This window comes from Thermobia domestica, chromosome 1, assembly GCF_964235325.1.
Source record: "Thermobia domestica chromosome 1, izTheDome1.hap1.1, whole genome shotgun sequence".
Taxonomy (NCBI): Eukaryota; Metazoa; Arthropoda; class Insecta; order Zygentoma; family Lepismatidae; genus Thermobia; species Thermobia domestica.
In genome coordinates, this window is record NC_137454.1 from 170,506,695 (window position 1) to 170,521,907 (window position 15,213).

General features: G+C 35.6%; 1 protein-coding gene across 1 annotated transcript in view; it reads right to left on the bottom strand.

Moving 5' to 3' along the window:
- Nucleotides 1-286: 286 nt before the first annotated feature.
- The window catches only part of LOC145691055 (uncharacterized), a 45,592-nt gene continuing 30,665 nt past the window's right edge, over nt 287-15,213 (bottom strand). The window contains exons 6-9 of the mRNA XM_081766696.1: nt 13,567-13,622; nt 12,387-12,485; nt 7,619-7,826; nt 287-2,861 (exon numbers count right to left, since the gene is read on the bottom strand). Coding sequence (XP_081622822.1) covers nt 2,620-2,861; nt 7,619-7,826; nt 12,387-12,485; nt 13,567-13,622 — 605 coding nt within the window. The 3' untranslated portion in view covers nt 287-2,619. The remainder of the gene's footprint in view (nt 2,862-7,618; nt 7,827-12,386; nt 12,486-13,566; nt 13,623-15,213) is intronic.

Here is a 15,213-nt window from a genome sequence, read left to right on the forward strand (position 1 = left end):
ACAACAGGGAGATCACAATTTCTCATGATTTTTTTTTTAGTGACTTGACAGTGCATTTGAGTCAGGAGTAGTAAAGTAATACTCAACACACTATGCTATTGGTTTGCGAAATTTTCTAATCATTTCGATTTCAGCAATCCGACATCTTCGGAGGGCGTAACACTTGCATGTTTAAATCGAATGCACTCGAAAACTATTGCGAATAATAAACGTTTTTTTTTTTTTCTTGCACACTGTATACACAGATTCAATTCTTCTTCTTCAGATCTGAGTTGATAGATTAGGATTAAAAAAAAAAATACCAAGGTCCGTGGAATTTATTTTCTTATTTGTAAATAATGGCGTATAAAATGAATACTTTAAAATTTGACAATGGTGATAGGAGTCAGCGAGAGATATTCGAGATTTTTTGAATAAATCTGCTAACAGGTTACACAAAAACAAGGTGAGCACCCTTTAAATTTGAAGTTTCATTAAGTTTAATACATTCCTCAACTGCTTAACAATCAAGTGAAACAGTATGTGTTAAAGAGATTCTAACGGCTACAATCATCATTCGCATCCTATTTTTTATTAGATGCAATGCAAGTACATGACTAGTCATTATTATTTATAGAACAACGCAGTGCATCTCTTATTGATCCAATAATAATCAAATTTTGGATTTTGTAGTATATGGACTTCGTTATTAACAGTTAATGCATTTTCATGACGTTACTTAAAATTCTTAAAACATGTAAATAAAAAAAATCACAATGAAGAAAGTATTTCCAAATATGTAAAGCAGCTATTTCTACACTGGCACTTTACAAGCAATAAGAAGACCGGTTTCCTAGTTATTCATTCACACATGTTTCGCAATTTACACTGGATAATTACAAAACAACAATCAGCACGTAAACGATTTGAAATTTGTGTAGAAAGAGCAAAACAAAAACTCAAATGAACTAATTTCTGTTAGGTCCTGAACTAGTTTTTTATACTTGCACTTGTTAATCTACTAACGATAGCCGCCATCGTGTATGCACCAATATTCCACCAAAATTACCACAGCGCACCATAATTGAGGGTAAGATGATAAGCATTACACATTTACAATTTCTTTACAATTCTACATTATAAACAAACTTTTAGCTTTTCATCTTTTTGTTTCAGTTTCTCTTAACACCAATTACCACGTCGAATAACATATTTACCAGTAAAAAATATCTCGTACAAAAAATACTCGAATTAATCCTTTTCTACTACACAAAAAATTGAGGAGCTTGATGGTAGGAAGGCCTATCTCATTCTTTAGAAATTGTCTTTCACGTATTATGTTAAAGCTGGTGCCATGTGTTACATATGGGTTGATCATCTTTGCTATTTGCTGTCTGGAATTGGTAGAATTATGGACAATTACCTTTCTTGACGACTTAAACAGCTTTTTTCTCACGAAGTTGCAAATGAGGGATTATGTGTTGTTACCTTTCCTGAAAACTTATTTTCTTTTTTTTTTTTTTTTTTCGTCACAAAGTTGTAAATGTGAGATACGCCCTTCTGTCATCAGGCCCTTCAATTGTATCTGGAGTGAAAAATGAGTTGGCTGATGTAGCCTCTCAGAAATGCAATCTCTTTAGGAAAGAAAGAAAGAAAGAAGAAAACAAAAATAACTTTTGCACTCTTAATGTTCATGAAAATATGCATACCTACTCATGAAGAGGCAATTCTCTTTTACGCAATTCAATGTACAGAATACTATCATCTTGTCCTTAATAATTATCACATTAGAACAAGACTTATATTTCCGGTTATACACAATAAAAAGAACATTTACATACAAAGACAGATTCATCAACCTGACTTAGTACTTTACACACATTTAACCCACAAAGCAAATAACACTTGCTACGAGCAAAAAATAAACATAGCGTCGTCCTGGACTAATAACGTTAATATGAAACATTATTTTGTTTTGTATGAAAGAAAGAAAGAAAAAAAAAATACAAAATCCAATTCCTTTAATTCTTTTTTGACTATAATACAACTTGCATTGTTTCAATAGCAGAAAAAACTTTGCTGCACGATAAAAGACTATAAGCACCAGGGCGAACAAGACAACCAAAAATTATACAAGCCATTTTATACATGATTATATAAACAACAATAACTTATGTACTCCATAAATAATAACGATCAAGTTCAATAATAAAGAAATAAAGTTATCACAAATAGTAGAAAGAAAACAAACAACGGGAAACAACAAACTGAGTATGGTCACAGCAATTGTATACATATAGTATGTCACGTATTGTCTTTGTATTTTTTAAGTACGTTGCACTTAATTGCAAGTAAAGCAAAATATAAATTAACTGTTTCGTTCTAGGAATTAACACGAAATACCAAGATCCTTCAAAGAAATATAGAGCACAGAATTCCTTACATACTTTTTTCAAACTTTGGTCCTATTACCATTGACTTTTTTTTTCGCATTGTCATTTAAGAAAAAATCCCCGGTACAAAACTCCCGGTTTCCCTAGAAAATAAGAGCACTTTACATATCTAAATATACATATAACCCAAGGAACTTTTATTCTAAAATTCTCCTGTTATCGTCGAGTACGAAGGCACTAGCTACCGTCAGTGATTCAATATGTCTAATCTTGCATCAAAGTCAGATAGAATGTTCATAAGGCTTGGCAACATAGTAAGTTTATATATATTTTGGTTCAATTTAACTGCAGATTCTTTGGCACACTTTAAATTACTTTCCAATTGAGTTGCTTTCATTTTTAAGTTAAGAAGCTCGTTCTTTAATTGAATGTTCTTGGTTCGCATTGATTCTAATTGACTGCTTAACGTTTTTATTTCCTCTTCTCTTTCTGCAATTAAGAAATAAACAATTTACAAATAACGAGACCAAGGCATGTAAGAATAGTTAATCATACTTGTATACAGCAGAATTGATTATATTAAATAATTCACTTGGTATAAACCTTTTAGTATATAGTATACCATATGAAACATGAACTATAATGTTGCTTATTTGTATAGTTGGCTTGAACACATAAATTATACCAATCACAAGAACAGTTTATATTGTGCTGAAAAAAAAATTAAATCTTTGTTTTACGTCTCACGTTTATGTCGGCTAGGCTGAAGGAGACGGTGATGATGAACAATAAATGCAATAGTGGAATGAATAAAGCGGGAGAAAACGGGAGAACCCCGAAATGAAATGAAATCTTTGTTTTATGTCCCACGGTTATGCCGGCTAAGCTAAAGAAGTGATGAGAAATGAATGAAATGTGGAATGAATAAAGTGGGTGGAAACGGGAGAACCCCGAGAAAACCTACGAACATAGTGTCTGTCCACCACAAAGTCCACTTGGCGCGAGCCGAGGTCGAACCAGGGACGCTACGCACCAATGTGAACGCTCCACCACTTAAGCCATTGCTCCCATAGTTTATATTGTGCTTTCTGAAAAATGAAATGAAATATTTGGGTTTTACGTCCCACGGTTATGCCGGTTAGGCTAAAGGAGGCGGTGATGATGAGTAATGAATAAAATGGTAGAATGAAGAAAGTGGGAGAACCCCGAGGAAACCAACGCACACGATGTTTGTCCACCACAAAGTTCACTTGGCGGATTGTGCTTTTTGAAGCAAGTAATAATAATAATTCAAAATAAGGAACGGTGTGCATTAATCACTTTGTAAATTTTAGGTTTCGTTTTTGAGAGAGAAAATGCGTTACATCAGAAAATATTAACGAAACTTTTACGAAACATGAAATACTTCTTGTTGCTTTAAACATTATTCATACAAATTTTTCTGAAAAAACTATTAACGTGAACATATGCAGTAGAATTCTAATTTTCGTTTGAATTCAGTCTATTATCAAAATTTTATTTATTAGTTTGTTATAAAGGTTAGTATGAAACCATTTTTACAAATAAAATATATATTCAACATCGAGGGAAAAAATCACGTAGCAGGGGGCTTAACATAAAATGTTCATAAATTATTTATGTGATCCAAGGACTAAATATGAGCTGCAGAAGAAGATCCCCCAAAATATATAAGACAGTAACAGTGAAAATCAACACTGGAAACATGAACAATATGAAGTGTAAGGGATTTTCGTATCAACTTTTAGCAGGTAGTAGATATTTTTGTGTCAGTTGGGGAGGTGTTATAGTGAAATTTGAAATATTTTATCATTATACGGATCTCTGATATCGATTTGGTTTAAATGAAATATTGAAAGACGGGTCTCCAATTAACAAGATAAGGAGGTACAGTTTGTCCACTAGTCAGATTGACAAAAATCATTGATGGTACAACTTGCACATCAGTTATCACACAAGGACTCTCACGTTTGTTTTAATTCCATTTTATTTCCTATGGATAGGGGAACGAGTTTTTCGCACGAAGAATTTGAAAATTTCGCGTTTCGTTTATCACATTTCGCATTTTCCAAATAACGTTTCACATTTTGTAGCTCTTGTGGAAAAGATATTCCCTGCCATTTTTTTTACAATTGTTCCTTTTATTCATAGATCACTACAGAAATAAACCATTAATTACCTAAAAACAAAATATACTGAATATTTCACTTGACGTTGTAAATTTCACTCATAGAAAATTATATTTTTTTTAACCAAACTGAAGGAAAATCAGTAAACTTACTATGAGGAGGAAAATCTTGCTGTGTTCTGAAAACATAGGCAAAAGTCACATTAAGCATTAATTATAAGCATACTTGGAAGAAAACCTCTCACAATTGGCATTGCTTGTTGGAAGCCACACAGATGTAAGTTCATTTACAACAAACTTCAGACAATCATCACTTCGAAATTTTTGTTCATTCAAAACATTCACTACATTGCACTTTCCAACCGAATCACTTGTCAAGAGTTCATAGGCCGCTTTGTAAAACTCCAAATACGGTAATTCATAATTAGGTGCTTGCATTTTTTAAATGAAGGCAAAGCTTGATAAAACTTCCTTAACTCAACAATGTCTGGTTCACTACTGCATGCAATTAAAGAAGGATCAAACAGCTTTCCCAAAGCATCATATATTTCTGCAGTTTGGGAGTCTTTCCTTTGGAAAGAAAGCTTATATATATATATATATATATATATATATATATATATATATATATATATATATATATATATATATAAGTCGCATTCAACACTAGCTCTCTTTTCGCTTGGAAACAAACGTAAGTGTGCTTTACTTTTTTCACCAAAGACGCTTTGCAGAAAACCGTCCCTGCAGAATTAAGTACTGAGTCTGTCAAGATGACTACTCAACAGTTGTGCTGCAGATTTGTCCGTCTCGGTGAAAGTTATAAAATCAACAAGGTTACCACAATTATCACTAACAAAACAAAACTAACATCACTGAGCCTTCAAAATTAGCTTCTTATCTTTCAAATAACTTTTTAGCGTTTTAGCTTGAGAATTTAGATCGTCGCATTTTGAAAGGAATTGATCTACTGGTTCTAACTATTTGTCTAAATACTGCACAGCATGGAACCAACTACTCCACCTAATCAGAATAGGTTCGGGAAACAACTTGAGTTCAAGATCAGGATACTTCTCTTTAAGAAATCTCTGGTACTTGCTTTTGAGTTTTCTTGCGTTCAAAAATGCATTTTTCACATTGCACACAAAATTATTAAGTTCTTTCAAGTGTTCTGCCAGATATCTCCAATCAAGCTCACTTTGTGTGACCAACACTGTACTGCATATGAACAATATGCATTCCATATCACAAACAACGTGTCCAAGCACTTGCACATATAACGTGCACTGTCCAAGATAAAACTAAGAAAATTCTCATATTCAATGCTGTAGTGGTGCAGTGTGTCTACTAACACTTAAGAACATGTGGTTGCATTAACTGCATCCAGAAAAAAGTAACATTAAGCAAAAAAAAAACTTGCTCCAACTAATCTGGAGAAATCTATTTTCCTGACTTCTCCCTGACCATTGGCAGGAAATTCCCTGACTTTCAAGGGTGTCGGATGACGTTGACACATAAGTACGGAATAAATAACAGTGAATATTTATATGGGAACATTTATTCTATAGACACAAATCATAATCACTTGCTCATATGTACGGTGCATTCCACTTACCACCCATAAAAATCTGAGCAACGTTCCATACTGTGTTCATTAATGGTTGGCTAAGCTGAAATTGGTGTACAATTGCTGTTACAAAAAATATATTTTATAAAATTTCCCTGATTTCCAGTCTTTTTCCCTAAGTTTTCCTGACCTGCACAACTTCCCCTGACTTCCCTTACCAATAGGAACCTTGTCTAATATTCCCTCCATTGTACGGGCCAAAACTACAAAGACAGCGGTCAGTGGTCTCATCGCGCATTACTGCCACTTTTTTCCCCACGAAGGGGCTCTCTGAATAGCTAATTAAAACGGTCCCCCCCCCCCCCCATCCAGCTGCGATGGTGAAAGCTAATGCGCAACATGTTCTCTATAGCCGTGTTCAAATCACACAAAATGCACCATTCATGCCATGTTCTACCGTTTCGTCAACGTAAAACTGGCGTTTTTAAAGTAATGAAAACTTATTTTTAAAATTTCGCGTTATATCGCGTATTATTAGAAATTTCGCGCATAGCTGACAATTTCGCGTTTTGTCGCGCAACGGAAACCAATGAAAATGCACATAAAATATCATAAAACGTCAAGAAACTAAAACCTACTTAATTCTGACGCATTTCGTTTTATCGCGCATTGCGAAAAACTCGTGCCTCTACCTATGGATAAGAATATTAACCTTAAACAGAATTTTTAATATATAACAAGACTACTTGGTCTTTTCAGGCCAAAATATTATATGCAGATCCGCGAGAGGGATGCTTAGGAGCTTGTTGGTCGAAAGTGCAATAACGGAGAAAAATACAAAATAATATCCCTTCACTCGGACCTCCAAGAGATTATGTCTTGGGGGCTGAGAAGGTAATAACAAGAAAGTCGATAACAAAGAAAAAGAAAAAAAAAATAGAGGCCAAAGTTTAAAAATAAGAATACGCCATGTTACTGGACTGTTACAAAAAAAAAAAAAAAAAAAAAAAAAAAAAAAAAAAAAAAAAAAAAAAACGATGAATAATAATTTATGATTTGGCGATAAAATGTGTATAATTAGAAGGAAGTGCGAAATGAAAATTATAGAACGTAAGCAGAACACTTAATGGTATGCTGATTCTGGATAAGCGAGTAATAGATAAGATAATGAAAGTAGAATCTTTAAAGGATAATGTACTGAAGGTAAGTGAAGAGAAAAAGGACTTCCATATAGAAGTGAAAGAAAAGAACAAGAGTGTATCCGACAACAGCTACCTAAGACGTTTCTACATATGGAAATTACATTAACTAACCAAGCGACCAAGAACAGATGGCAGGATGAAGACGGTGGAATGAAATAAGTTGCAAGAGATCCACTATCCACACCCACGCAAGGCAAGATACTGGCAACGGGAAATAATAGAAATGTGATTATGATGATGATGGGAGTACAAGACAGAATATAAAGAAAAAGCTTGAGTTTCTTCACATGAATACATTATCAGAGTTCTATATTTTTAAAAAATTGCTCACCTGCATTTAAAGCTATAAACTGAACAATTGCATCGGTTACATTGGATGGTCCACATGGTAATTGTTGCTTTGTTTTCGAAGAAGATGCGACTAATCCTGGAGGTCCATCGAGGCTTGATTCATCTAATGATGTGGATACGGAATGAAAACCACTGCTATGTCCATCTTGATCGGCAAGACTTTGTTTCTGGAAATCGCTTGCAATGGACTGAAATTAAAAACAAATACATAAATAAATTAACAGTAAAATTCTACTTCCTGCATATAAAATACAGCATACATATATTACGATTACAAAACAATAAAACCCTCTTTTGTTAATTTGGTCTTATTTTTGTGGAATTCAAAAATATCCATAAGTTATACCGACGACTGATCGAGTTATATTCGACGGATTTTCGAAGTGTACTTTCCCTACGAAAAGCTGTGCTGCCACCACTAGTTGCGTTCTATTGGACCGTCAGCATTATGGACTATCGCCCAAGATCACAATTTCCACTGCAACAAACATCATTGAAACAAATTCGATCCCACTCCACCCTGCAGGTTTTCTATACACTAGTAACGGTCTGTTGCAGACATCGGTGTAACATAACCAAATGCATAGAATGGTGTCAGGGCGTTTCTACAGGAAGATCACGAAAGGGAATAACACGGATTCCTGTTTCTTGTTCCACACCATAATAAAACAGGACTAATGATAAGAAGGTATGGCTGGACGCTTCGTCCATGTGGGTCTGCACCTGAATCTTACTGGCTCCATACAAATGAGGGATGTCTTTCCGACACATTCGGGGTCAATATGGATTTCTGGAAGTAGGCAGCATTCACCTTCACGTTTCTGTCTAACTTACGTACATCCAACTTCCTCTCGTAACTGCATCTGGCGAAAATCATGATTGAGTTGAGTTGATTTTGAGTTTTACGTCCCGTTCAGCAGCGAGGCTATATGAGACGTGGACCTACTGATTAACGTGGAATCCGAACCACATGAGCTCCCGCCGGGAATCGAACCCGGGCCTCCCACGCCAAAGGCGCGTACGCTAACCGCTTAGCCACGGAGGAGCTCCGAAAATCATGATTCTCTGTGGGGAAAGTTTCTCTGCACTGGCGGTGAAACTCGTGTTCTGGTACGTAGTTGCCCGCACGTTACCATTACGTGTGCGATACGTGTAGGCCTCATCCAATGTGTCAATTGTCTTCCATTTTGACTTCGCTAGTTTGCTGTACCCTGTCTTAAGTTCAGTAATGTGGCGCGGGAGTAAGTTGTGAATTCAGCCCTTACGTCCGAGCCGCAGTCCAAGACTGCGACAAATGATGCAGTTCACAATGGGCTGCGCCCGATTCAATCGCTGGGTTATGTCACATTGAGGTGGTAAATTCTCTTAGCCTGCCAGTCGACGAATTCTACGAAATATCTGAGATGACACTTCCCCTGACAACCTCGAATAAGCCCTTTTTATTAGAGAATGCTTCTGCCTTACCCTATTTGTATTTGCCTGGCCATGATACCTTCAGCTATGGTTCCACGGATGATTACACCATTTTCCTACACTGTTTCAATATTCCTTAGTACGAAAAGTGTGCGTGGAAAAGAATAACGGTTCAATGTCGGTGACACTTCACTATCACTTACATGACACTCCGGTACTTGAAAGTTGAGACACCACACTGATAACCACACCAATTTCACGGTTATCTCGTAACTACTAGGTGACAGCAACGTTTCCAAATCGAACGAATATAGGCCCATCAATCTTTTCTATATCACTTACTACTTCAAGTTGGCCACCTGCATTGTCTTATAGCATTCGAAGTAAATTTGTAGGAAGTTTATTCTTATATTGAAATATTAAAATTATCTGACAAAAATTCAAAAGCTTCCATCCCGCTGCACTATAGAATAATGTCCTAGATCACTAACCGAGGTGGCCAACAAAAACGTGGAGGAAGAAAGTAACTGTACGAATATTACAACAAAGATTTTCCATGTTTTGTTTTAGATAATGTGGACATATCACTGCCTTGCTTCAACAGATAGTTTTCGTACATCTGGCCACGTCTTACTGAAAAAGCTAATCATGATCTCATCTTCAAAGTTAGATATGTGCATGTGCACCATAAACGAAATGTTTGTGTCCTCATTAAACTGCAGCTAAAATAAATCACATATACCATGAACAACCACAAACAAAAATTTTTGACAGGTGATACATTGTCTTAGAAAATATCCACATAAAATTTTCATGTTCATGCAGTTCGGGTGACAATTGTTTCTCCTATAGTACACCCTGTTTCAAAAAGAATGCATATATGCATACGTATTTCGAATACATATATTTATTAAACTTTAAGAAATACGAATATGAAGTTTTACACACATATTTACGAACTTCTCAAGTTCAAATTACAGTTCAAAGTTCAAATTACAGATGTTCAATATGTCCCCATCAGCGACACGAACAATATCATATCGATACTCAAATTCCTCCCATACTCGGGCAAGCATGTCCTGTGTCACTGATGTTATGGCAGTACGGATTCGGTTCTTCAACTCTTCAAGGTTCTGTGGGAGTGGTGGTACATAAACGTTGTCTTTAACGAAACCCCACAGGAAGAAGTCACAGGGTGTCATATCTGGTGACCGTGGAGGCCAGCTAAGACATGCTAAGTCGCCACGTGGAGGCCAGCTGAGACATGCTAAGTCGCCAGCTCCTTGACGCCCAATCCAACAGTTCGGTAGAGTTTCATTCAGATATTCACGCACTTGGCAACTCTAGTGAGGGGGTGCCCCGTCTTGTTGAAAAATGAAGTTGTCTTCGTGCATCCTCGGAAACAACCAACTTTGTAACAGAGAGATACTGCTGACTTAACCGTGTTTCCATTAAAGAAGGATGGGCCGTAAACAGATGCTCGGGATATCGTACAAAACACATTGACTTTGGGCGAATTTCGTACATGTTCAATGACTGCATGTGGGTTCTGTAGGCTCCAAATTCGAACATTTTGTTTGTTTACCTGACCACTAACACGGAAAGTCGCTTCATCACTGAACATGATGCGTTGTGCAAAAGTGTTATCATTGTCAATAGCATCCAGAATCTCGTTACAAAATGCCACACGTTTGCGTTTGTCATTAGGACGCAGAGCTTGTAACATCTGTAACTTGTACGGCTTCATAACCTACCGACGTCTCAAAACACGCCATTGTTGTTGTCGGCACTTGTAACTCCCGACTGGTACGACGAGTTGATTTTGAAGGACTACGTTGGAAAGCAGTTTGAATTCGTGCAACATTTTCTTCAGGAACACGAGGGCGGCCAGGACTCTTTCCTTTATATACATATCCTGTATCTACAAACTGTCGATACTATCTGCGAATGTTCCACCCATTCGGAGGATCAATTTGGTACCTTAACCTGAAACGTCTTTGCACTGTCATCACGGAATTGCACTTCGCAAACTCGAGAACACAAAATGATTTCTGCTGCGGAGTAGCCATTTTAAACATATGACGGTTAGCAAGCAAAACAGAAGACAACTAACATCTAGCGGCTATTAATATAAACTAGATTATGTCTTCGTTTCTCCAATAGCCGAGCCGAGGCGCAGCGATCGATAGTTTGGACAAAATAATACTTCGTAAATACGTATACTCTTTTAGAAACAGGGTGTACAACAGAAGAGATTTTATGATGATCAATGATTGCTTTATTTTGTAATAAGATGTTACTCCAGTCTTCTATGTCTTCAATCTGAATAATCCAGTGTGTTAAGAGTAATATTCTACTGAAATAAGGTATGCACATGTATTAAGCATAATATAACAATTCTCCTAGAATAAATTACATATCTAAAGTAAAGGGTTATCCCATTCTTCAATATCAAATAACATTAGAGGCTCTCTCATAGTACATTGATTACAATTATCATTGACTTTCATTAATCATCCATCTCCTCTAGTTTAAAGAGTATAATTGTGGAACATAATGGTTATATTATTTTCAATTTCCGATATGTTAATCAGATTTCTGTGAAACTAACTGGCCAACATCGAAAGATTTCACTGTATGTATCTCATAACGCAACCACAAATGTTAATTATCAATTACGGTCGTAAACCAATCGCAAACTTATTTAACGTTTCAAGTGTTCTTGGAACATAGTCGAGCTCAACGAATCATACAATTTGGTATGCAACATATGGTAATAATAATAATAATAATAATAATAATAATAATAATAATAATAATAATAATAATAATAATAATAATAATAATAGGACGGGTTAGGTTTCTGCTGAAAACATCACCCTACCACTTGTTTGGTAAGTTGAGTTGGTGCCTCTTACATGAAAGAAGATATACCCTGTAACGGCAGAGTAGAACTTGTTTTATTATTATTATTTCTACAACTGTCATAGAATTACAAGTACTAACGACAAATAACGAGTACCAGCACTTTTATTATTTATTAGTTGCATTTAGTTTTAATATTTAATGAGCTCTAGAAGAGAGTTCAAAACTTGCTCTTATGAAATAAATCCCTGAAGTCAATATAGCTCTATAGGGATCAAACACGGATGTCGCCCTTATGAATTAAGTCCACTACCTTTTACTTCACCGGTAACTTTAAATTAAGTTAATGCTTTTAATTACTTGCTACTATTTTCTAAATATATATACTTCAAAACAATAATTTACATTAATTAATAGTGACAACGCTTGTACGGAGCTTCGAAAAAAATAACAGTAAATCATATACCTACCTGTAAATGCTGCTTTCCATACAAATGTTCCCGTTTGTTATGCAAAGATGTGAACCACTGATCACATGTCCTACAATATAATTCTTCGTTATCTTCATCCTGTAGATTAAAAACAGGACAAATATATAATCTAATAAGGGTTTCTTTACCATACATCCTGGAACAACAAAGAAACTTCGCTAAATTTAAAAATTCTAATTCTCTCCTCATTCTCGAGCAAATACAGGGTGGTTACAATTCAAGTGCCATTATTCACGGCGGTCCAGCGTGGGCTGTAATCAACGTATTACATTGAAGTTTGGTAAATACGCTAATAAAACCATGCGGAAGAGAATTACGCTGGAAAAATACTAGTTTCACTTTCCGCCACCAGGAGGAAGTGTGGCGCTGTACAGGTATTACGCACGTGGAAATGGTCCAGCATGTTTGGATAAGATGATTATCTAGGTCAAAGAGGTCAAACATGTGAAATAAAAGTAATGAAAACAAGGTAAAGGACAGGTGATTGTAACAAATGGTGCAAAGGGAACAACTTTAAGAACAATGTGTGAGTAACAAAAGGTGAAACTTCATTTCCATTTAATGGTAACAAAAGGCGCAATGGGAATAATTTTATTAACATTTGCGGTTACAGTGACCAATTTACATAACATGCTCCGTATGCCTACCAGACACATCAACAACATGTTGCATCCGCAAAATGGCGTACGCAATACTCGCAGCGGTTCCGGCGGAATTGTTGCGACATGTCGCCTTATGCTGTCCTTGAGATTCGCTGGCGACTAGACATCTCCCTGGTAGACCCGAGCTTTTCGATATCCCACAGCCAGAAGTCACACGGATTTAGATTAGGGGATCTTCCTGACCATACATCTGGGAAACCTCTGGACCACCGTGAATGGCGGCACTTTAATTGCAACCATCTTGTACAACACATATATATTACGCACATTTCCTAAATACTATTACTAAAGTTTACCAAAATGACACTAGAAATCATATGTTGGGGATATGTTTTCACACAGACGGCGCATCTAGCATGAGGCCCTTGTCTTTGAACATAGTTTCTTTGTCGAGAACAACAAGGAACCATCCCAATAATTTTAGTACTTTATGAATGATGAGTATTGTTAATGGAAAACGAACCTTGAAATTAAAAGTCCATGTCAGTAAAACTTACGTCAATTTCATCAGTAGCATCCATATCTGATTCTTCTGTTCCATTTGCTTGAAGATCTGAAAGATTCCAATAAAAATATACATCAATATCCTTTTCAGGAGACGCATGTAACTTTATAGCTTTAAAATCATAATCTGAAGTAGATCACAACACTTTTGCTTTGTTAAACTACTTGAGTATCGGTAAGGGGAAAAACAGGAAAGATTGAACACGTTTTGTCAAAGTAATTCATCGGGATATTCGTTCCAGTTCTTCATATTAAAAGGGAATATTTACAAGTGTGCTGGGTATAGTTATGAAAGTTAGAGGCTTCTATTAAACTGACAAGAAATTATGGGCACAGGTATGAAGTGGAAAAACAACAGAGGTTTAAGAACTAACTAATAATTAGGCGGGACATTCGTACTGGAAAAACAACAGAGGTTTAAGAACTAACTAATAATTAGGCGGGACATTCGTATTGGTTTATCATATCAAGTAAAGTGGTATTCACAAGGTCGTTGCACAAATACATAATTTACAGGTAACTTTTACCTGACAAGGAAATGTAAAGGCAGTAATTCAAGATCCATTAACACTATTTCTATAGTGGACTAATCCGAATATGTAATTCTACAAGCAACGTGATTTCTTAAGGAACCCACACTGAGAATACGAACAACTGATCGTCGCAACGTATGTGTCGAATTATTAAACAGAAGCTTTGGTATTTTTTTCTGATTATGTGTAATTTTGTTTGTTTGAAAGCTTAATACGGGATGTGAATCACATGAACTCCTACCTGGAAATTAATTTCCTGTCTTCCGCACAAGAGGGAATCATATCTAGTTCCTTGCAACAGAAGAGTGAATATGTCAGTTTGAAAAAAAAAAAAAAAACTCGGGTATTTTATAAAAAAAAAACCTAACCCACCTGGGCCCAAATCGGTTTTTTCGGGTTTATTTTTATTTATTTATTTATTTATTTATTTATTTTTTTTAATATTTCAATGTATTTGGGGTAAAAGTGTTAAAATGAGATTTGTATTTCAAGATTGTCATTGTCGCAACTTGCAACAATATTCTGTTCACTACTGTTTTGAAAAAATGACCGCCATTTTGAAATTTTACATTGAATCGCCGAGAAAATCTACACAACAAATTTAGAACGTCTTGCTTCTACCCTCAAAATTTAAAATTAAAAAGTTCGAAAATTGCACCCTGTAGCGTGAATAACCTTTAGTTGAAAAATGGCTGCCATTTTGAAATTTTACGTTAGATCGCCGCCAAAATATATATACAGCAAATTTAGAGTGTCTCGTGCTTCTAATCTGAAAATTTCTACTCAAAAGACCCAAAATTGCGCTTTGTAGCATGGATACCCGCTATTTTGAAAAGAAAAATGCCGCCATTTTGAAATTGTACGTTGGTATGCCACTAAAATCTATACAGGAAATTTAGTGTGTCTCGTGCTTGTACCCTGAAAATTTAAACTTACAAGACCGAAAGTTGTACCCTGTAATGTGTGTGTGGTACAGGCAGACAAACGAACAAATAACCTTAGTAACGTTCGCCAAATACGAATACCAAATATACTAATTTAAAATAAAGATATCATTCATGTATTATAAAATAAATGTTTCAGAATGTCTTATACAGCGTAAAATAA